This window comes from Podarcis pityusensis (genome assembly GCF_964106645.2).
Source record: "Podarcis pityusensis genome assembly, chromosome: 10".
In the NCBI taxonomy this organism is placed as follows: Eukaryota; Metazoa; Chordata; class Lepidosauria; order Squamata; family Lacertidae; genus Podarcis; species Podarcis pityusensis.
Genome location: NC_138035.1, coordinates 9,946,105 through 9,969,254, shown reverse-complemented (window position 1 = coordinate 9,969,254; position 23,150 = coordinate 9,946,105). Strand labels below are relative to the sequence as shown.

The following is a 23,150-nucleotide window of genomic DNA, read 5'->3' as shown; positions in this document are numbered from 1 at the left end:
ACCATTTCTTTCCACATCAATAATGGGGCTTCTCAAAGCTTCGTCACAGCGCATGGACCAGGGCAAGCAACCCAGGCACATCATGCTCTCTGTGCAAAACCTTTGAGAGAAACAGATACTCACCATATGCCACAGGGGTCAGCTTTAGCACTGTGTGGAGAGGACATTTCAAGTAAGGCATTTCCGCTGGAAGAAAAGCAGAGAAGGGAGGTTATCAGCCAGACACAGAAGTCTGTTTTATGCAGCGTTGCAAATGGAAGAAGAGGAGGAGGAGTTTGAATTTGATATCCCGCTTTATCACTACCCGAAGGAGTCTCAAGGCGGCTATAACATTCTCCTTTCCCTTCCTCCCCCACAACAAACACTCTGTGAGGTGAGTGGGGCTGAGAGACTTCAGAGAAGTGTGACTAGCCCAATGTCACCCAGCAGCTACATGTGGAGGAGCAGGGAAGCGAACCCAGTTCCCCAGATTACGAGTCCACCGGTCTTAACCACTACACCACACTGGAACACACGGGTTTTATGCATTACTTTTATTCCATCTGCCCTTCTTTTTTTAAGCTACCATTTCTCCTTGTAAGCACAACACATTCGCTCAGGACACAACCCAACATTCCTGGTTGAAATCCTGGCTCAATAGCTGCATGGGTTTTTAGTTGGCGGAGAATGGGCGCACACTCAGATGCGACGACTCAATGGAACTTTGGGGCATATATTTAGCAGGCACTGTTCTCTGGCTAAATACTGCACCTCGATCCTTGCACCCGTTTAATAAAGAGAGGCACACCCCAGCTACAGACCACTTACCTGCACTCTTGTCAAGGAAGTAGGCCAAGAGGCATCTCATCACGGCCTGGTGACAGACGACGAGGACATTCTCCTGCCTCTCCAGCTCCATGATAACGGGCTCCAGGCGCTGCACGAGATCCTGGTAGGACTGCAGATGCACACATAAAAAGACCCCAAAAAACTGGGTAAAGGCGCTGGGACAACCCCTGAACGCTCAAAACTGATGTTGATACAGGGCTTCACTGCCAGTCAGTGTAGATGAAATAGGTAAAGGGACCCCTGACCTTTAGGTCCAGTCGCGGACGACTCTGGGGTTGCAGCGCTCATTTCGCTTTATTGGCCGAGGGATCCGGCATACAGCTTCCGGGTCATGTGGCCAGCATGACTAAGCCGCTTCTGGCGAACCAGAGCAGTGCACGGAAACGCCGTTTACCTTCCCGCCGCAGCCGTACCTATTTATCTACTAGCACTGGTGTGCTTTCGAACTGCTAGGTTGGCAGGAGCTGGGAGCGAGCAACGGGAGCTCACCCCGTTGCGGGGATTCGAACCGCCGACCTTCTGATCAGCAAGTCCTAGGCTCTGTGGTTTAACCCACAGCGCCACGTGTCCGTAGATGAAATACCAAGCTCAAAAGACAACTGCTCTGACTCAGGAGGGGGCCACTTCCTATGTCCCTTCAAATAATTTCCTCCCGCTGCCCAAAACGTGGAGTCATTACATCCTTTCATTCCCCAAAGAGAGCTCTGTGTTGTTCTGCTTCTGCTCGCAGTAGCAGAGGTTTTGTTTTTCTACGTTGCCAAGCTCCAGAGGAAAGGATATTTCTGCAAAGGAGATCCCAGGAGCACTGAAAATTCACCAGGGTGCAGGATGGCCAAAGAGAAAAGTGGAGCTCATGGATGGCTTAGCGCTTGGAGATGTTCTTTTCTCGCACGACCGACAGCTCCTTGTTTATTGGAAGTCCACCTCCTTATGCGAAATGCCCCTTTGAAGACGGCAAGTGGGGATGCATCTGCCACCTTCCCCATCCCTGTTCTCCATCATCCAAGAGTGATGATGCCATGTTAAGGGGGCTCACCTTCGCCGTTAATCCATCTGGACCCAGGGGCTTGCCACTTTTTGTCCAGTTTATTGCCTCTAGCACTTCTTGAGTTGTTATTTGAGTATTTAAGATCACCATTTGTTCGTCTCTTATTTTTGGCAGACAACCATTTTTAATATATTCCTCTATTTTACAGGTTTTTTCCTTTCCTTTCTTATACAGTTCTGAAAAGTATGTTACAAACGCAGCTCTTATTTCCTTCATCTTATCTGTAATCTTCCCATTTACAGTGGTACCTCGGGTTACAGACGCTTCAGGTTACAGACACTTCATGTTACAGACTCCGATAACCCAGAAATAGTGCTTCAGGTTAAGAACTTTGCTTCAGGATGAGAACAGAAATCGTGCTCCGGCGGCACGGCAGCAGCGGGAGGCCCCATTAGCTAAAGTGGTGCTTCAGGTTAAGAACAGTTTCAGGTTAAGAACGGACCTCCGGAACGAATTAAGTACTTAACCCGAGGTACCACTGTATATTACTTTTGTTTATGGAGTTTCTTTGTTCATTTTTCTTCAACTGCCACGCAAGCAGTTTTCCTGATTTATTGGCATGTTCGAAATATTTTTGTTCCATTCTTTTTATCTTCCAGCTAGTTTCTTCATTAACTATCATGGAATATTGAATCCGTAATGTTCTAATGGCCTGCTTGACTGACACAAAAACCCACCAAAACAATTTTCACTGTTTTTAAACGGTTTCTCGCTGCCCCAGGCTTACCTCTCCCGACGGGTAGCGGTAGTAGTATTTGTCCTGGTCCCGCAGAGCAAATTCTTCAGGGTACTTTTCCTTGATTTCATCGTAGGTTAGCTCTTCGCACACACCCTGCAAAAACCACAAGGTGGGGGGGAAACATCAGGGCTGCTACTCGGGGCAAGATTATGGAAGGCATGTGGTATTGGGGGGAAGCAAGAGATAATTTGCAACGGCAAGATCCTACTCAAGTTTCTAGTCAAGGTCCTCTTCCCTGCAGAAATGGAATTGTAGCCAAGAATGTGGTGTGTGTATATCAAAGTACAAGTGTGACTTGAAACGCAACAGGCAAGAGGGCAGGGGCTCACTGCATTTTAAGCTGCAGGTGTATAAAAAGGTAAAGGGACCCCTGACCATTAGGTCCAGTTGTGGCCAACTCTGGGTTTGCAGCGCTCATCTCACTTTATTGGCAGAGGGAGCTGGCATACAGCTTCCGGGTCATGTGGCCAGCATGACTAAGAGGCTTCTGGCGAACCAGAGCAATGCACGGAAACACCATTTACCTTACCGCCGGAGCGGTACCTATTTATCTACTTGCACTTTGACGTGCTTTCGAACTGCTAGGTTGGCAGGAGCAGGGACCAAGCAACGGGAGCTCACCCCGTCACGGAGATTCGAACCGCTGACCTTCTGATCAGCAAGTCCTAGGCTCTGTGGTTTAACCCACAGCGCCAGTGTGACTTGAAATGCAACAGGCAAGAGGGCAGGGGCTCACTGCATTTTAAGCTGCAGGTGTATACCCAGCCCCATATAGGGTTGTATCCAATGAAGTCTTTCTGCAAGTACTTCCACCCTCAGGAGAGGGAGATAAACTCCTGTTGAGCAGGCACAAGTCCTTGCGCTAACGGGACAGCTTCGTTAGATACAAGTCAGCCCAATGATTTTGTCATATTAAAGAGTTAAAAATGTTTATAAATATTAATAAGAAATATTGATTCGGATGGCACGATATTGGACCATGATTAACATGTTCTCTCAGATCACCTGATTATATAAACAAAGGAATTGTAGCCAAGGCTAGTCCCACTCATTGAAATCAATGGATCTAAGTTAGTCGTGCCCATTAATTTCTACTCTAAGGCACAAGGATGTTAATCAAATATTTTGGGCAGGGGATTCAATGCCAAATTCTTCCAAACATTCTGTTTGCATTGTTTGGCGGATGGAATTTATCTGCCCCCCTCCTCCCTAGCATACAGTTCTGCAGGTTCTCCTGACACCCCTTTAAGCTAATTGGGGGGGGCACGCAGAGGAAGGGGGGGCGGCCTGTTGTGCAATGGAATCCCACCTGCAACCTCTATGCGTTCCAACCTTGGGGAGTTTGCCACCAGGCAAAAGTGGCAAACTCCCCAAGCAGACAGACAGTCATGGTGCACCTAACTTGTTCATGCTGAATTAATGGGACAGAAGCACACTTTTTTAAAAAAACAAAAAACATGGGCCGATATAAATAGGATTATGCACAAGCTTATTGCACAGGACTAGTAGAATGACTAAGCTGCAGGATGCAATCTCCTAGGAATCACAAGCAGGGAGATTCGGGGCCTGCCGGTGGGCTTCCCAGAGGTATCTGGCTGTGCACTGTGAAAACAGGATTCTGTACTAGGTGGGCTTTTGGCAGAATCTCCTCAGGTGCGCTGGGATTTCCTTAGGTGCGCTGGGATCTCTGTAAAGCCTGGGGCAAATTTGGAGAGCGGGGGACAGAAGAGGACAGCCCCCTGTTCTCCCATTGGAAGCTTGGCCCTGAGCCCAGAAAATACAACGGCACTTACAGCATCAATTTCATTCAGGGCCTTCCACTGCTCGTAGGGCAGGTCAAGAGCCTCTGCTGTCTGGATGGTCCTCTTGAGCTGGCTGGTCCACACTTTGAGGTCTTTCAGGTTCTGCTCCTGGACAAAATGGCTCAACGCACTGGAAAACTGAAGACAGATGGGGAAACGAAAAGGAAATTCTTAGCGCAGATTTCTATTCCCAGAGGCTCCCAAAGGACAGTGCCCACCACAATAAGAGAGTCATGCATTGCTATATGGGGACTTTACTGGACGAAGTAGAGTCGCAACGAAACCCAATAAGTTTCATTCCTGAGCTTTCTTCCTACTGATACACATGGGAGAGAGAGAGATGATGATGCGCCAATCGGAGCTGGAAATGGACTACCACATCTACAACATGGCAGCTAAAGGGGGGCGGGTTTTCCCCCTGCTTGACCGTATGAACTGGAGAGCGTGGGATGACTCCTCCCCCCAGCAAGGACCCTTTTTTGTCATGTGATCCTGCCTGACAAGTGAGGGGGAAGAGTCATCCCAGAGGTAAGTAATAGTAATTTATTATTTGTACCCCGCCCATCTGGCTGGGTTTCCCCAGCCACTCTGGGCAGCTTCCAACAAAGATTAAAAATACATTAAATTGCCACACATTAAAAACCTCCCTGAACAGGGCTGCCTTCAGATGTCTTCTAAATGTCAGGTAGTTGTTCTTCTCTTTGACATCTGAAGGGAGGGCGTTCCAGAGGGCGGGTGCCACTACCGAGAAGGCCCTCTGCCTGGTTCCCTGTAGCTTTGCTTCTCGCAGTGAGGGAACTGCCAGAAGGCCCTCGGAGCTGGACCTCAGTGTCCGGGCTGAACGATGGGGGTGGAGACGCTCCTTCAGGTATACTGGGCCGAGGCCGTTTAGGGGCTGTCCTTCAGAGGTTTCTGGGTAATGGAACCTGGCTTTCTATTGTTTTTATTTGAGACTAAGAAGGACGGAGTCCGGTTGCAAGCAGGAAATGAGGCAGGCGGAGGTTGCTGATGCCCCATTCCTGCTGCTAGGCCTGCCTGCACCGAGCTAAGTAGGCACAGGACTGCAGCTGCAGCACATTCAAAGGCGGCCAAGCCTCTCAGCTCCCAGACAGAGGATTTCCCACGACACCTACCTTCTTTCCCCTCCAGGAGAGCCCAGAGTCTCCCCCAATCTTCCCCTTGAGGTTGTATTCGCTCTCGCCGTGCCGGCACAGGTAGATGGTGCGAGGCTGGACGTGGATGTTCATCAGGTAGTAGACGATTCGACTCTGGATGTGATCTTGCACCCTGTTCACAAGGTACCTCCGGCCAACGTCAATCACTTTGATCAGCGACAGGTCTCTGGGAGGGGAAGACACGCACGGCCGTCACTCAAAAGGCCCGCCAACCCCGGGGGAAAGCCAAGTTCAAGAGCTGCAGAACCCGCAAGGTGGGAATGCACAGAAACCATGAAGCACCAAATCGGGGAATTGTAGCACAGCCTTGCGCCAAGTCCTAAGCCCATGAGCAGGTGAGCTTCAAAAGTACCGTATTTTTCGCTCTATAACACGCACCCGACCATAACACGCACGTAGTTTTTAGAGGAGGAAAATCCGTAGGCATGCCACCCGTAGGCATTCCCTCCATAACACGCACAGACATTTCCCCTTACTTTCTAGGAGGAAAAAAGTGAGTGTTATGGTGCAAAAAATACGGTACCCAGCAGCCACTGCTGAGGTGTTATTGAAATTCTGGTAGGAAATGAAGGTGCTTAACAGCATGCTTGATCCTATGTATCCAGGTGTGGTATATTGCATTATTATGTTACGGTGTGTGTTGTTAATTCCAACAGATTCAGGCACACCTAGCTCTGCCAAGTCTCTGGTTGTTAAAAGCAGGAGAAACCACACACATCCTACTTTCTGTCTCAGGCGAAAGCAAACAGCTTCCCTACCAAATCCCTGCTTCTAAAGGCAGTCCTACCAACCCAGACATTCTTCCAGGAAGGCAATGGGAAAAGCTTCGAAATTCAGAATTTTGCAACAAAATTCCCTAGTTTTCCATGTAAGCACATTCCAACAGGTTAAAAGCGAGGAAATGCTTCCCAATTCAGTGTACCTTAGTGACTTCAGGGGGAATTGTAAGTTCACTGAAACTACTTCTAAGACAAAACAAACACCAGAGAAGAGGAGTTTGGGTTTGATATCCCGCTTTATCACTACCTGAAGGAGTCTCAAAGCGGCTAACAACCTCCTTTCCCTTCCTCCCCCACAACAAACACTCTGTGAGGTGAGTGGGGCTGAGAGACTTCAGAGAAGTGTGACTGGCCCAAGGTCACCCAGCAACTGCATGTGGAGGAGCGGAGACATGAACCTGGTTCCCCAGATTACGAGTCCACTGCTCTTAACCACTACACTACACTGGCTTTCACACAGTGCCTTTCACACAATTTGGCAGCCAGCTTTGGTTACTGGAAATACAGGCAAGAAACACAGTTCCCTCACCTGTCGTAGTCGTCTGGGTCCATAGGCTGGTAGCTCGATTGGTAACAGCTGATTCTCTTCATGAAATCTTCCATTGCGTCAGCAGAGTTGCAGTCCTTATAATCCGGGCTGGACAACTTGACTTCCTGAAGCACATGCAAAAGAAAAAAAGAGCACAGGGTCAGGGAGCCAGCTGTGAAACCCAAGATGATGTTACAGAGAAATATTAAGGAGAAATTGCAAAGCGGGATTCGCCTGAGCTGCTCATGGCTGTTCCCTCATCAGCCTGACTGAACAAGGCAGACTGGTGCCCGTCACTCAAAGCCAACAACAACAGGACAAAAGCGAGGAAAGCCAGCACCTGAAGAAGCCAGCACCTGAATCCTTGTAACAGGTGGCTTTAAAAGAGGATAATAATAACAATAATAATAATAATAATAATAATAATAATAATAATAATATTTATACCCTGCCCATCTGGCTGGGCTTCCCCAGCCACTCTGGGCAGCTTCCAACCAAATATTAAAATACAGCAATACATCAAACATTAAAAGCTTCCCTAAACAGGCCTGCCTTCAGATGTCTTCTAAAAGTTTGGTAGTTGTTGTTCTCTTTGACATCTGGTGGGAGGGCGTTCCACAGGGTGGGTGCCACTACTGAGAAGGCCCTCTGCCTGGTTCCCTGTAACCTCACTTCTTGCAGTGAGGGAACCACCGGAAGGCCCTCGGCGCTGGACCTCAGTGTCCGGGCAGAATGATGGGGGTGGAGACGCTCCTTCAGGTATACAGGACCGAGGCTGTTCAGGGCTTTAAAGGTCAGAACCAACACTTTGAATTGTGCTCGGAAACGTACTGGGAGCCAATGTAGGCCTTTCAAGACCGGTGTTATGTGGTCTCGGCAGATTAAATGAATTGATGGTGGATAAAGCTATCACAGCTACTAGTCATGGCAGCGATGTTCTCTGTCCTCTGTTGGAGGCAGTATGCCTCGGTATATTGCTTGCTGGGAATCACAGACAGGAAGTGCCATTGGTCCTGGTCGCGGGCATACAAAGAAGCTGAATGTTGCAGGATTCAGGACAGTTAAACTATGGATATCGCTGTCCCAACTCAGAGGGCTTTAAAAGAGGATTTCACAAATTTATGTGGGAGAAAGGCCTGCTGACCACAATGGCTATGCTCGGCTCCACAGCCAGAGGCAGCAATGCTTGCCAAAAACAACAACAACCTGTTACTGGAAACTATGGGAAGGGATAGGGCTCTTGTGTTCGAATCCCACTTGCTGGTTTCCCATAGGCCCGTGGTTACAAAGCACGGATCCACATGGATCCTCAGGATTTTTGCACTGGGCTACCCCAAACTCACCGTCAAATCACATGTCTGTGGCCACAGCATGAACCACAAAAATCATACACCCACTGTTTCGTTCAGAATATTTTTTTCCCTTGTTTTTCTCCTCTAAAAACTAGGTGCGTCTTATGGTCAGGTGCATCTTATGGAGCGAAAAATACGGTAACTAAGAGGGTGAAACAGCAGTGCTTGCTTAACAGAGACTAATGTTTGCTGACGAGGAAAAGATTTCAGCTGGGGCAACAGAGGCAATAGCTCCAGGTGCCTTTTCGAAACAGCTCCTTCAGGTGGGGCAAGACCCCCCCCCCCCGATAGAAAGAGAAACTCTTTTCTCACACTTACCATAATGTTCGTAGCGACGACAGACGGGTCATTGCAGACGGATTCGATGAAGAACACCTGAAAGGAAGAGGACATCCATGTGTGTGTGTTTAAGGCAGGGAATAAAACCACACAAAGCAGCTTGGCCCATCTAGATCTCTTTCTATGGCAGACATCAGCTGTCTGAGACCTCGGGGCAGAGAGGTCGCCCTTAGCCCTGCCAGCTGAAAATCCTTCTTGCAATGGGAGATGCCAGGAATCTGTCCTGGGAGACTGGGCACCAGGGTGGATAAAAATCAGATTTTTAAAAATTTAATCAGAATTATATATTTTTAAATTAAGTTTTTAAAATAAAATGCTTTTGGAGGGGAAATCTTTCTAAAGATAGTTTTCTATTTAAGTTACATTCCAGTCCAAAGGCTATTCATCAGGAAACAATGATTTGTTTTAAGTTTCTCATGTGTGCTAAAACTCAGCCTAAGGTGTGTTTTTTTAAAAAAAAATTAACCACATCAGTTAACAAACATGGATACATATGCTACAACGTTATTGCTTTAGTTAAATAAATTGTTTAAATTGTTGCAGTATTAAGGAAACGATTGTTTTTCTGCTTCCAATTAAGTACAGCAGAAAAGTTGTCCCAATATAAACAGTTAACTTATTAAACCTCACAATAATTTCATAATGATCTGTCAATGTATTTCTAATAATATAACCAAATCAGTAATTTTTGATATAACTGTAAAAACTACTCTGGAAATTTTTTATTGCAAAAAATGAAACCTTCATCTGGTTGTCAATATTAAGATTATACCAGCAAGAATGAGTCTTTCTGTAAAAAAAATAATGATTTAAATCAAGTCTTAATGACTAGTGGTTTAAATCGTGATTTAGATCGATTTGATTTAAATCAAATCCACCCTGCTGATCCTATGTGTTTCAAGGGAGCCCACAACAACATGGGGGGGGTATTGGAGCCTTAACTCGCCTGCCCCATCCTCTGCTGTCAAGTTTGACAACTGACTGGCAGGGCCTGCAACCAGCCGTCCCACTTTCAGCCCTACTGCCATCACATGTGGGGCTGGCCGGCCAAATCAGGACTGGAGGTTCCCCATCACTGTGGGGACAGTAATAATAATAATAATAATCAATTTTTATTTCTACCACGCCCTTCCCGATTCAAAAAACTGGGCTCAGGGTGGCTAGCAACAAATTTAAAACACTTAAATCAATTTAGGGGAAATAAGCATTAGGTAATCCCCAGGGCTAGCTGGCTGAATTAGTCCTACTTGGGCCAGTGAGGAGACCAGGGGAGAATTAGCTGTGGGGTCTCAGAGCGGGTAATCTTCATAAAAGGGGAGGGGGAGGGAAGAGAAGGGAAACAGAAGATCAGGCTGAATTCAAATTAAAGGCCAGGCGGAATAGCTCTGTCTTACAGGCCCGGCGGAAGGAGGTTAAATCCTGAAGGGCCCTGGTCTCATGGGACAGAGCATTCCACCAGGTTGGAGCCATCACTAAAAAGGCCCTGGCTCTGGTGGAGGATAGTCTGACTTCCTTAGGGCCCGGGACCTCTAAACTGTGGTTATTCATGGACCTTAAGGTCCTCAGCATGGCATACCAGTAAGAGCCATTTGACAGTGGAACAGACTCCATTGGGGGTTTAAAGCAGAGGTTGGATGGCCATCTTTCATGGATGCTTTAGCTGAGTTTCCTGCACTGCAAGGGGGGCTGGACTAGATGACCACAGGGACCCCTTCTGATTCTATGTGTAACCTGCTTTTAAAAGAAAACAACATCGGTACAATGATTGCTCAGGTCCTTCTCCCAGGAGAGCAGGGCGGCATTCAGACACATCGACAAGCACAGCCAAGAGCAAGTCTAAAAGGCAGGGCTGCAATCATTTATTTTCATTCAGAAATATGTCACTTAAAACAAAAACACTTACTTTGAAACCATTTTCTTTGGCAAAATGCAAGATCATAGATCTTCTCTCGCGTGTGGTGTTTGTAGCATCAAAAACCTTTGTGGGTAGAAAAGAAGAAAATAATGTCATGGGGCTTATTATTATTTTTTACTGACATGCACTTAACTTGAAAGGAGGGGTATAAATTGGCTTTGGGTGGTTACTGGCTTGTGACAACGTGGAGGTGTGCTTTTTTAATTTATGGCACTTTTGTTGTGGAATACGCCCTCGGCTAAAATATGAGAGGCCTCATAGTATTGGCATTCGACCGGCTCCAAAAACTTTCCCCCTAGCAGATCATCTGATTTTATTGTTTTAATGTTTTGAAAACTGTTCCAATTCTTACGTTTTTTAATTGTTCATTTTTACTGTATATTTTAATTAAGGATGTTTTAATGACCCAGTGAAGTTGTGCTTGCGGGTTTTAATTCTGTATTGACTGTGTTGCCCTCTGCTTGGAAGCTATTTTGGCATATAAATTAAATGTTATTTCAGCAGAAAGTTATGTTCCCAGTATGGCTAATAAAACAGACATACACTAAAATCAAAACTGTTCAAAAGGAACATCAGCCGTTCTTAAAAGTATGCGGAAACAATTGCTGTGGGGAAAACATTCCATTTGCTTTTTTAAAAAATGAAGGACTGAACCCAGAACCTTCTTAACACAAGGCAAGTTGTCTCCCACTGAGCTAGAGCTCATCAGGGCTCTTATGGTCTTAAGCCAGAGTGCAGAGTCAGTTTCTGTAGAAGAAGAAGAAGAAGAAGAAGAAGAAGAAGAAGAAGAAGAAGAAGAAGGAGGAGGAGGAGGAGGAGGAGGAGAAGTTTGGATTTGATATCCCGCTTTATCACTACCCGAAGGAGTCTCAAAGCAGCTCACAATCTCCTTTCCTTTCCTCCCCCACAACAAACACTCTGTGAGGTGAGTGGGGCTGAGAGACTTCAGAGAAGCGTGACTGGCCCAAGGTCACCCAGCAGCTGCGTGTGGAAGAGCGGAGATGCGAACCCGGTTCACCAGATTGCGAGTCCACTGCTCTTAACCACTACACCACACTGGCTAAGTAACCCTTTCCGGTACAGTCATACCTCAAGTTGAATGCGCTTCGGGTTGAGCATGTTTGAGTTGTGCTCCGCGGCAACCCGAAAGTAACGGAGTACATTACTTTCGGGTTTCACCGCCGACGCATGCGCAGACGCTCAAAATGACGTCACGCACATGCGCGGAAGCGGCGAAATGTGACCCGTGCATGCACAGACACGCAGTCGCGTCTTGTGTTCCGTTCGGTATGCGAATGGGGCTCCGGAACGGATCCCGTTCGCATCCCGAGGTACCACTGTACTTCCGGGTCGCCGCGGGACGCAACCTGAAATCACGCAACCTGAAGCAAACATAACATGAGGTATGACTGTACAGTGGTGTAGGTGGGGTGTCAATTAAAAAAGAGAGAATCGGCACACCCCTGAGCTGAAGGGTACACAGGAGCGCCTCCCCCCCCCCCCGGAGACCAGCTGCAGCCAAGCTCCAGAAACGACCACATCACTCTGCTGGCAACTGGCTCCTTTCAGGACACGACACTCACCGCAATCTGGCCACCTTCCTCGGACAAGTACAATTTGACATCTCGCAAGGCGGCTAAGGCACATTGCCTGCAACAACAGGGAAAAGGCACAGGTTCAGGACATTTCGAATCACAGCTTTCGCAGGAAACCCCAAGGTCCAACTGGCCCCAATTACGCTACCCCCCAAAAAAGACACGGAAAGACAAGGTTCTGTCCATCAGCTCCCAAAGCCTCCCCATCCCCAAAGAGGGAACCCCAGTTTGTCCCCACACTTGGCTCTTCATCAGTCTTCCCCATGGGTCTGCAAGGTCAGTCACTGCCCTGATGTGGGCAAGAGCTCTTTTGAGGCTCAAAAGCCAAGTCCACACAACCAAGAGGGCTCCTTGCTACTTCTTATATTGGCTCGGGGATACAGAGCACCCTGCGACATGGGTGGCACTGTGGGTTAAACCACAGAGCCTAGGGCTTGCTAATCAGAAGGTCAGCGGTTCGAATCCCCGCGACGGGGTGAGCTCCCGTTGCTCGGTCCCGGCTCCTGCCTACTTAGCAGTTCGAAAGCACATCAAAGTGCAAGTAGATAAATAGGTACCACTCCAGCGGGAAGGTAAACGGCGTTTCCGTGCGCTGCTCTGGTTCGCCAGAAGCGGCTTAGTCATGCTGGCCACATGGCACGGAAGCTGTACGCCGGCTCCCTCGGCCAATGAAGCGGGATGAACGCCACAATCCCAGAGTCATCCACGACTGGACCTAACGGTCGGGGGTCCCTTTACCTTTTACAGAGCACCCTGGAGAGGCCTCCCAAACAGCACTGAAACACTCCAGCTCCCAAAAGTCAAACTTTCAATTCAAGAAAAGAGCAGAAGGTAAAAAAACAAACAAACCAGGATGGAGGAAACTTGGAGCATAATAGCTCAACTTACTTGCGGACTTTCATAGCCTCCTCATTATCAGGACGAAAGAAGTCGTAGGAGCTGTAATGCTTCACGGCCTCACGCCGATACTCCCCAACATTAAACACTGCAAGGAGAAAGAGTCAAGGAGAGTCAAGGCGCCTGCACTTTTGTTAAGTGAAAAAGACATGGAAACCCATGAAATTCAATGAACTTCTCTTCCAAGAACAAGCTGCGTGGGTCGGGCTTGTAAACAGCCACTTGCCTGCCTGAATCGGGTCTCCCTGAAGGGCCCCTTTTTTTTGTAAAAGCAGATGAAAGCATGGCTCATTTTCCTCCAGACGAGTGAAAAGCATAGATACATGCTGGGTTGTGGGTTCGAATCCCACACTGGGCAAAAAGATTCCTGCATTGCAGAGGGTTGGACTAGATAGATGACTCTTGGGGTCCCTTCCAACACAATTCTATGATTCCATGCTACTAACATATTTGTGGAGCCGCAAGTGATTTCCAAGAGAGACTGTTATGGATTGCCTCTGTCTCTCTGGTTTCTCTTTGGGAAAGACCTGCACTGACCCAGGTACCTCAAAAAATGATTTGAGCTACAGCCACCTCCTTATAAATCTTGGAAGCGCACAATGAAAGTCACTAGTAGATTATTGGACATAACAGAGGTTTCCCAACACTTGAGCCTCTGAAACAGGTAACCAAACTCCCCAAATAGCTTGGTCAGCGGTCCAGTCCCAAGAACTGACTTTGGGGCAGATGCAACATCCATCAAAATGCAACTCAACATCATGCAGGAGAAATTATCAGACGCTGTAAGAGCAAAAAAGAATAACTCTGCCGGATGAGACCAAAAGTTACTTAGTTCAGCTAGGCTAGCTAGCCGACCTAACCAGAAGAGTCCGTGACCAGAAGGAGCAGGAGTATCAGGAAGAATGGGATAAATTTAATGATTATTTAGTTAAATTTGTTAAGTTAAACTAACTGGAAATAGCTTGCAGATACTTAATGGGCTTAGGATTTTATTAATGTTAAGTGATGAATTGATATGTTTAATTCTATAAGGTGAAGATCTAAGGATGTTAATGTTTAAGTTAAATTTCATAAAAATTGGGATTTGGAAAACCGTTAAAAGGACAGGCCATGAAATTCAACCAAGGGGAAGCGAGGAAGTCACTTAACGAAGTTAATAACTGTAATTTTTAATAAGGCTATGATTTATGTTTGTTTTGTTTGTTTGTCTTGTGTGTTTGTTTGTTTGTTTGTTTGTTTGTTTGTTTGTTTATAATATTGTGAAAACCAATAATTTTTTTGGAAAAAACAAAACAAAAGTTAATTAGTTCAGCATCCTACCTCCCCAGAACAGCCAATGAAATGCTGTATCTAATGCACCATCGAATCTAATGCACACCAAAAAAAGGAGCACATTACAGTTGAGTAAATACGGTACTTCTTAGAAGCAGGACCTGTTGCTCCCAACACAGGCACCCAGGGGCTTCAACTATAAAGCCTCAAGTCAGCCCAGAATCTCACCTTTTGTCGGGACGCCGATCCAGTTGAGGTAGCGGGTCAGCTTCTTGGAAATGTAGGTTTTCCCACGAGCCGGGAGGCCGACCATGACGATCACAGTGGGGGAATTGGTAAGCTGAGGGCCACATGCTATGGGCAGGTGAAGAAGGGAGAAAGAAAATGGATGTTGAAAAGGGAGACGACTTGTCATATCAATACTACATGTTTTTATAAAGGCAGGCAACTGGGATCATAGAATTTTAGAGTTGGAAGGGTCCAAAACCATCTTGTCCAATCCTATGCAGCTGTCCCACACAGGAATTGAACTTGCAATCTTGGCATTATCAGCGCCATGCTCTAACCAGCTGAGCTATCCAGACTGGCCAGCACGCCTGGCCCAATGGAGATAGTGGTGCCTTGCAGCCAAGAGATCAAGCTGTGAGTTAAGATCTCTCCCCGGTTCCACAGAATTAAACTCAGCAGCTGACCAGAGGCTAATCACCGCCTCTCAGCCTCAGTCCCTCTTTCTGCAATATGGGGATAAAACAGACCTAATTCCCAGATTACCAAGAGAATGCATGCAAAGCAACTTGGAATGTTCAAAAAGCATTATGCGGACATCCTGGTCGCATATCAGCCTTTTCTACTGCAGCCTCGAGACAAAACCTGCTAGACATCAAGGATCAAGACGCTGAAAGCCTGCCGGCTCATCCTTAGACTGGGACATGAGCCAGACAGACAGCCAAGCGGCAAGGACACTCAGGAAGAAATCTCCTGCTGTTCTGAAACATACACACGGGTTTGTTTGTGTTAATCGGAGCCCAACTCAGAATTCAGCAGCCTAAGAATTTCAAGTTTCTGCCTCTTGCAGGTCGCAAAAACAGAACAGGACTTGAGAATTGCTTTACTCCCAGAACCTTAGAAGCCACTCAGAGAAAAAGCCTAAAATTCTACAGAAGGGTTCCTTCCTTTTGTCTAAGTTCCCCTGACATGCAAGGTGCAAGTCACAGGTGTTGCTAACAGAACGGAAACTCATTTCTTTGCAACCCAGATTTCCACTGCTACTCTCCCAGAACTTGGCACAAGAGGGCCTTGTAAATCTCTGGGTTTGGTCCTCCTATCTGCCACATCCCTGTAGCAAAACAAGTGTAATAGTCTATAAAAGTGCATTGGCACGAGAGCATGATGGCAAAAGGATTCTTGCCAAGCCATCTCTGCTGGTTTGTGGAGATGAGTTCAGGGCAGAATGATGAGCAATTGGCACCCAGTCCGCCACGATGGTGCCCGGGGGAGTTTCAGAGTGGAAAGCCATGCCAAATCCAATAAAACGTTCCAGCCTTCCTTTCTGGCATTCCAAGAATCTCTGCCGAGGAACCAGGTGGGTCATCCTCCCAAAGGAGGATGCAAGCAGGTGATGTACGGAAGAGCCTCGCAGCATGAAATGTAGGAGCACAAGGCTGCTGCCTTATACAGAGTCAGACCTCTGGGCCATCTACCTCAGTATTGTCTACCAGTGTTTCTAAACATTGTGTGTCCCCAGATGTTGTTGGACTACGATTCCCATCATTCCTAGCCAGCATGACCAGCGGTCAGGGATGATGGGAGTTATAGTCCAACAACATCTGGGGACCCACAGGTTGAGAAACACTGGGACTGGCAGCAGCTCTCAGAGGCTTCAGCTGGCAGTCTCTTACAAGTCCTATTTGGACATGTCAGGATTTGGTCACAGCAATATCGAGAAACTGAGAGCACAAGCCCTACATCACCAAGGGGAAAAGGCCAGGAAGAAAAAAATCTAGGCTGGGTTCATTATCAGCCACACTTACAGGACCTTTCCTCTTTGCATTTTTGATGCTTCAGGACAGCAGTGACCCAGAAGGACTTGAAGTCCTGCTATGCTTTAAGAGTACAGTGGTACCTCGGGTTAAGAACGTAATTCGTTCTGGAGGTCTGTTCTTAACCTGAAACTGTTCTTAACCTGAAGCACCACTTTAGCTAATGGGGCCTCCCGCTGCCACTGGAGCACGATTTCTATTCTCATCCTGAAGCAAAGTTCTTAACCTGAGGTACTATTTCTGGGTTAGCGGAGTCTGTAACTTGAAGCATCTGTAACCTAAAGCGTATGTAACCCGAGGTACCACTGTATTGGGGGGGGGGGGAATTCAGCAAAGCCTGGTTCTCTTCATTACTGTAGGTACCACTTAACAGCCAGGAGTGGTGGAGCAGAGGCATATGACCACTTTTAAATTCCATCCTCATTCCAAGGCTCAGATGCAGGGATTTGGAGCCAAACACATCTGTTGTTAAAATATTACTGGAAAGCCACGCTCGAGTGCATGCTTCGTCGAACACTTTTTTCTTATTTTGCTCCAGGCTTTGAATGCAGTTAAGTGTTTTCTCAAAGCGCAGCAAGCCTCCAAGCTTATCCAGAATTTTTAAAAAGGCTTTCCAAAAAGCTACACACCAGCAATGTATTTTTCCCCCCACACATAACGGAGAAGGGGTTGCCGAAAAAGTGGGGTGCGGGGATGTGTGGGGTCTTGCATCAGAAAGCATTAATGCACGTATTTCAGAAGGAGGGATGTGAGGAAAGGTTAATGATGGGGCTCAGTCATTTGTGGCTGTTTCGGCTTTCAGAGAGGGCTACATGAGCACTTAAGCAACGAGAGGCTTTTTCGAAAAGAATTAATGTTACAGGACACAATGTGGTCCAGGAAGGATATTGCATCATTTATCCTCAGAAGCATGATCTAACAGGGACATTTCAAACACTGCAAGTCACTCCAGACAGGCAACAGACCCAATAACTGGGAGACACAATCTCATATCCCAAGGAAAAATATATTAAGTGTTTGAAGTCTGGAGGGGGGGTAGTATATACGAGGCTCCAGAACAAATATATACAACATTGCGATTCCATGCAGCAAACCAGCAGCAGTTCTGCATTCACTGCCTTCTAAACTAACGGTCTGAAAGAATCTGGTTTGGGACCGTAATAAATTTCATTTCATTTCAACAGTCTGAAAAGACCTGCAGGTAAAGGACCCCTGGACCGGTTTAAGTCCGGTCAAAGGCGATTGTGGGGTGTGGCGCTCATCTCACATCTACACCTGTACTCATACCTGGAGCGGCTGAAATTGTCAAGAAACTCTGGCAAGCACCCAGAAGCAATTCTATGGAATTGGGGAGTCAGGCCACTGCCAGCTACACTTCACACTGCAAAATTACACAAAAGAAACAGCACTATATATTCTGTACCAAGGGGTTGGTGGAAGGAGCAGCGGCAACAGCACTTTGAAATTACAATGCAATGGTTGAGCTTAACATGTTTAAGCCGCTCTTTCTGTCCTCACATGCCACACCAATGCAATCTGGGAAAGAGAGAGCTCTCCCCAACGCCATTCTCCTCCCTTGCTGGCCTCACGTCATCTCTGCCCATTGAGCCAGCAGCGCCGCCAGATCCTACGTGGGAGACGTGCAATTTGACAGAAAATGAATGGATCGCCCCTAGGAAACCCAGCAAGGCATCACTCTGCAACAGCAGCAGCAGCAGCAGCAGCCAGCCCTGAAATTAGATCTCTCAAAGACCACACAGACACACCCACAAGGCATGCAGAGTGACTGAACTGCAGGATGCTTTGAAAGAAGCAGCAAATGACTCCTTGCTCCTCCCTCCTGGGTTTCACTCTATTTGCATCAGATAAGAGCCCAAGCTGAATGCATCCCATTATTTCAAGCCTTCCTCATCTTTTTTTTGCAAAGAGGTACCCAGAAGAGTAAAATGAACCCACAGCTTGCGAAGGGAGACTAGGGTTTTTCCTTTATGCTACAAGGAGAAAGAGGCGTAACCAAAGGAATCTCTACCTGCACAATTACAAACATGAACAGAAAGGCTCTCAGAGAATAGGAATGGGGGGCGACACTCATTTTAAAGACAGGGCATGCTTTTTGCAAGGGCCCCAAAGACTGTGGGTAAGGAAGCGCCACCTGTTCTCTTCCCCCATAAGGCTAACCTTCTCCCTTCAAGGTGGGCACATGGCCCAACAGGCAGCAAAGCCGGTCACAACGCAACAGGGATGGGAGATGAATGACTGATTCAGGGCTTCGAAGCCCCCACCCACAACTCAAGAGAGGCTTTCCAACATTGCTTCTAGGACAGCAGTGCTTAGGAACATCCCCGGTTCCTTGGGGGCTTTTAAAAGACAAAACATAATTAAAATCCAGAGGGGAAGACGTGGATTGAGAGAAAATGCCTGGATTAACTATGTGCATGAATTAATTCAGCTGCCAGGGAAAGAGGAGGGAATCAAGTGAAGATTGCAAAAGGAAATCCCTTTGCAAGAGGCTTGTCTTTGTGCCTAGCTGCTCTTAAGGGAGTTGCTGGACTACAACTCCCATCATCCCTGACCTGGTTGTGGGCTGATGAGTTTCTGAAGTCCACATCATCAGGAAGGACAAAGGTTCCCCTTTCTGCAAAGGCACAGCAGATTGTACCGCCCAAAGGCGGCAGCCCCACTGAAAGCCTGCTGTTAAGAAGTTGCCTGTTCCACAAGAACAGGAGAGGCTGCCTTATATGGAGCAAGGCCTTTTGTCCACGCCGCACAGGATCACCTAGGTTTGCTCAGCCAAGTCTCCCAAGGTTGCAGGCAGGGGACACTTCCAGCCCTTATCCGGAGATGCCCCGGGCTGAACCTGCCTGGCTCCCGATGCAAATCAGATGCGGCTGAGCCAAGGACCTTTCCTTTAAGTCAGAAAACTGGTCCACAAAGCTCAGCTTCCTGGGATCGTTGCCAATCAGGCCAGATCCATACAAACCACCTGAAGGCCCCCCACAGAATCCTGGGAAACGTAGTTTCACACCGAGAGAGCTACAATTCCCAGCACCCTATCAAACTACAGTTCCTAAGATTCTTTGTGGCGGCAGCGGGAGTCATGTGCTTAAAATGTGTGGGGTGAACCTGCCCCTTCCACTAGAGATGAGCCGGGGGTCCTTCCGCAAGCAAAACTGGGAGAATAGGAAAGGGGAGGAGGTAATAGGGGGAGCTTCCTCGGAGGTGCAATGCGGCAAGGCACCCATCCCTCCTCCTCTTCCTCTCTTGCAGCCCGACCTTTTTCTCCCACCCACGTGGAGCCGGGGTCCTCTTCCCGCCGGCCCCAGCAACCCACTCATCCGGATGGGCAGCTATTTTCCCAGGGGAGCGACGACCCCGCCGGGGGATGGTTCCCACGCTGGGCGATGCGCAGGCGCCTGGGACACGCCTTTCACCGAGGAAAGCCGAGCATCAGCTCGGGTCGCCACCGCTTTGCACGCCAAAGGAAGCCTCCGGTGCGCTCTCCAGGAGGCGGGAGACCTCGAGCCATGGGGGACCGACGCTTTCCTGGGAGAGCTGCTGGGAATCCCCAAGGCACCACCCGGAGCTGCATCGAGGAGCCGCGGCGTGACTCAGCAGCGAGGCAGGCGCCTGCTCCGCACATCGCGCGCGGAGAGCCCCTGGAGGGGAGCGCGCCCCTGCCGCCGCCATGCGAGTCGTGCAGCGCATCGCATCGCCGCCGCGGCGGGAGGAGGGCAGAGGAAGCGGAGGCGTGGCGCACCGGCGCAAAGGAGAGCATTTCAGGTCATCCACATGGCCCTGCCGGCCCGGCTAGCCGGGAATAGCTTCTTCCCTGCCTCGCCGGACCTTCGCGATAAGCGAGGCAGAAGCGCAGCCGGCTCTCTCCTTCCAGCCGGCAGCTTCTCCAAGGCTCGGTTTCAACCCTTTTCCCACGGGGGGGGGGAGCGAGGCCCGGCTCCCTAGCCGCCGCTTCTCCGCACGCGGCAACCGAGCCCTTTCCGCCCGCCGTGGAGGCGCGGCTCGTTTCCGGGTACCGGCGAAGGAGAGGCGCGCCGAGAACGGGCGCGCGGAGGGGTACACGCGGGGCTGCACAGCTCGAGACTCGCGTCCCACCAAAGAGAGAGGCAGGGGAAAAAAAACAACACTTTTCAGTCTAAACAAAAAAAAAAAAAAAAAAACCAACCATGAAAACGCCAATTCCCCGGCGCACAATATGCGCACAGTGCGTTTTACGCACTGGATGCTACCCAATTTCTTAAAAAATGGAAAAAATGCATTCTAGTTTAAATCAGATCCTGATTTTTACCAGACCCATCTTTCTCTTCAACAGATTTTAGGGGTCAACCGGGTCCTTTGCGTACCCCCAAAAAAGTCCCACGCCCCCAAATCACGTTCACTCCCCTCCACGAATACTCAAGGACGCCCCGTCTCCAAAACCGACGCCGAGGCGCCTCCAACCTTCAGCATCTCGCGTCTGGTTTAGCGGATGCGATGATACTCCGAATCCCTGCCGATTAACTGCACGACCCCCGCCGGTCGATTCCCACCCCCAGCCCCTATTGTACTCACATCTATGGGGCAGCGCCGGGTGATTGTCGGGCGGGAGCCAAATTTTCTGGATGCGGCTTTGCGTTAGCTCCATCGGCATTTTTAAAGCGAAGGTCTCGACGCGCCCCGGTTCCACCTTGGGTTGAGGATGCGGCGGCCGGAGGAAAGGCGAGACGTGGGTGGAGAGAAGAAAACAAAGGGAAGAAGCCCTTTCTCTTTCCTTTTTATTATTATCTTTTGGGTCTGTCTCGCTTCCTTTTCCAGCAATCGGGGGACTCCTGTCGTCTCTTAAGGCGTCTAGGCTGTAACGCAATTTAATATGTATCTAAACCGACTTTCCAAAAAGAAATTCCCCCCTTCCCCCTGCTGGATTGAAAGGAAGGACAGCTCTCTCTTCGATCCCCGGTCAAGAATCGGAGCAAGCCCATGCAAAGCGGGAAAGCGAGGCTGTTAGTCCTTAAGTGCCCTTCTCTTTGAGATCAGATTAATAGATGCGCCCCGCATCGGGTTCATTCAGCGCTACGAGTGACTGGCGGCTGCCCGGCACGGCTATTTCTATAGGCCGGCCTGCCGGGAAAAAAACGAGCCTGGCGTCACGGCCCGCCTCCTCCTGCCGGGGCCAAGGGGGCGGGAGAAGCTCTTTCGCTCCCTCTCGCGTCCTGAAGGAGGAAAGGAGGCGAGACGCGGCGCAAAGCAGCCCCCGGCTGCCCCCATCCGTCGGCCGGCTGAACTGAAGCCAGCGGAGCGCGCTCTGCAGAGACAAAGCGACACGAAAAACCTTTTCCAGGCGGGGAAAGAGGGAACAAAAGGTCCATTTGAAAAGGAAGATTAGTACAGGTAAAGGGTTTCCCCAACTTGGCTCTCCAACTACAATTACAGCTGTAATTCCCATCATCCCTGACCACTGGTCCTGCTAGCGAAGGATGATGGGAGTTGCAGTCCAAGAACAGCTGGAGACCCAAGCTGGGGAAACACTGATTTGATACATATTCCCAGATGTTGGTGGACTACAGCTCCCGTAAAGGTAAAGGGACCCCTGACCATTAGGTCCAGTAGTGGCCGACTCTGGGGTTGCAGCACTCATCTCGCTTTATTGGCTGAGGGAGCCGGCGTACAACTTCCAGGTCATGTGGCCAGCATGACTAAGCCGCTTCTGGCAAAGCACAGCAGCGCACAGAAACACCGTTTACCTTCCCACCGGAGCGGTACCTATTTATCTACTTGCACTTTGACATGCTTTCGAACTGCTAGGTTGGCAGGAGCAGGGACCGAGCAACGGGAGCTCACCCCGTCGCAGGGATTCGAACCGCCGACATTCTGATCGGCAAGTCCTAGGCTCTGTGGTTTAACCCACAGGGCCACCCACATCCCAGCCACAGCTCCCATATCCCCAGCCATATTCCCAGATTCCCAAACGTCTTGCTCTGCTTTCCTTTGGACCGCATCAGCAAGGCTGAGAGAGGGGTGTTGTGGTCAGGGCAGCCCAGGACCTCCTGAAACGCTGCTCAGGATCGCACCTTGAATAAATCACTTTGGTACTGCTAACACAGCAGTTTGACTTCACGCCCAGAGGCACACTCCCTTGTCTCTTGAGACAGACTGGACGCCAACAATTCTCAGATCAGATCATTCTCAACCAGCCTAGCCAATGGGTATGGGGTGGTGTTTGTTGCTGTAGCCCAAAAACTGGAGGGGGACCCAAGACTGAACAACAATGTAATAAGATACAGAGGACGTTGTGGAAGGAAACAATTAAGCCTGTTTCATCCCTACTGGAGTTATTTGGACTAGACTTTTTGGGCTTATTCCCAAGAAAACCTGCACAAAAAATTGCAGCGCTGGTATTCTCGTGGCAGGATTTTGGGGCTGAACTCCAGGGCCCCCACTCAGCAAAAGGATCCCCAAACACACCAGGGCTTTCTTTCTGCATATTGAAATAAGGAGGTAAAGCACATTAGCATCTAAAGAGCGGCACCCATGAGGCCATTAAACCCAGAATTCAAAATTACTTAACTGCATCATTTGTGGACTGCACACTTAATAAACATGCATTTAACAAACATGTATTTAATTATCTCACTAAAATCAATGGGACTGTCCCTAGCAATCCGGTGAGTGCAATGGGATTTACTGCTGAGTAGATCCCCAGCAAGCAAAGTCAAGGATGGATGAGGGAAGCTGTAGACCGGCAACATCTGGAGGGCCAGAGGTTTTCCCTGTCCCTGGGGAAGAAGTATTTCGATTGGATCATAAAGGGAAGGCTGTGAAATTATTTCCTTTTAATCATTCGACCAAA

The 23,150-nt window shown here is 48.7% G+C and overlaps 1 protein-coding gene and 1 long non-coding RNA gene across 2 annotated transcripts in view; one reads left to right on the top strand and one right to left on the bottom strand.

Annotated features, from left to right (window-relative positions):
* LOC308486478 overlaps positions 1-23,150 on the top strand; it is a 260,503-nt gene that overhangs the window by 180,048 nt on the left and 57,305 nt on the right. The window lies entirely within an intron of this gene.
* The window catches only part of PFKFB3 (6-phosphofructo-2-kinase/fructose-2,6-biphosphatase 3), a 52,544-nt gene that overhangs the window by 8,275 nt on the left and 21,119 nt on the right, over positions 1-23,150 (bottom strand). The window contains 12 exon segments of the mRNA XM_081023363.1: positions 80-186; positions 808-937; positions 2,604-2,708; positions 4,409-4,555; positions 5,551-5,758; positions 6,901-7,025; positions 8,571-8,627; positions 10,495-10,569; positions 12,090-12,156; positions 12,990-13,086; positions 14,499-14,624; positions 20,876-21,156. Of these exon segments, the coding sequence (XP_080879489.1) occupies positions 80-186; positions 808-937; positions 2,604-2,708; positions 4,409-4,555; positions 5,551-5,758; positions 6,901-7,025; positions 8,571-8,627; positions 10,495-10,569; positions 12,090-12,156; positions 12,990-13,086; positions 14,499-14,624; positions 20,876-21,156 (1,525 nt within the window).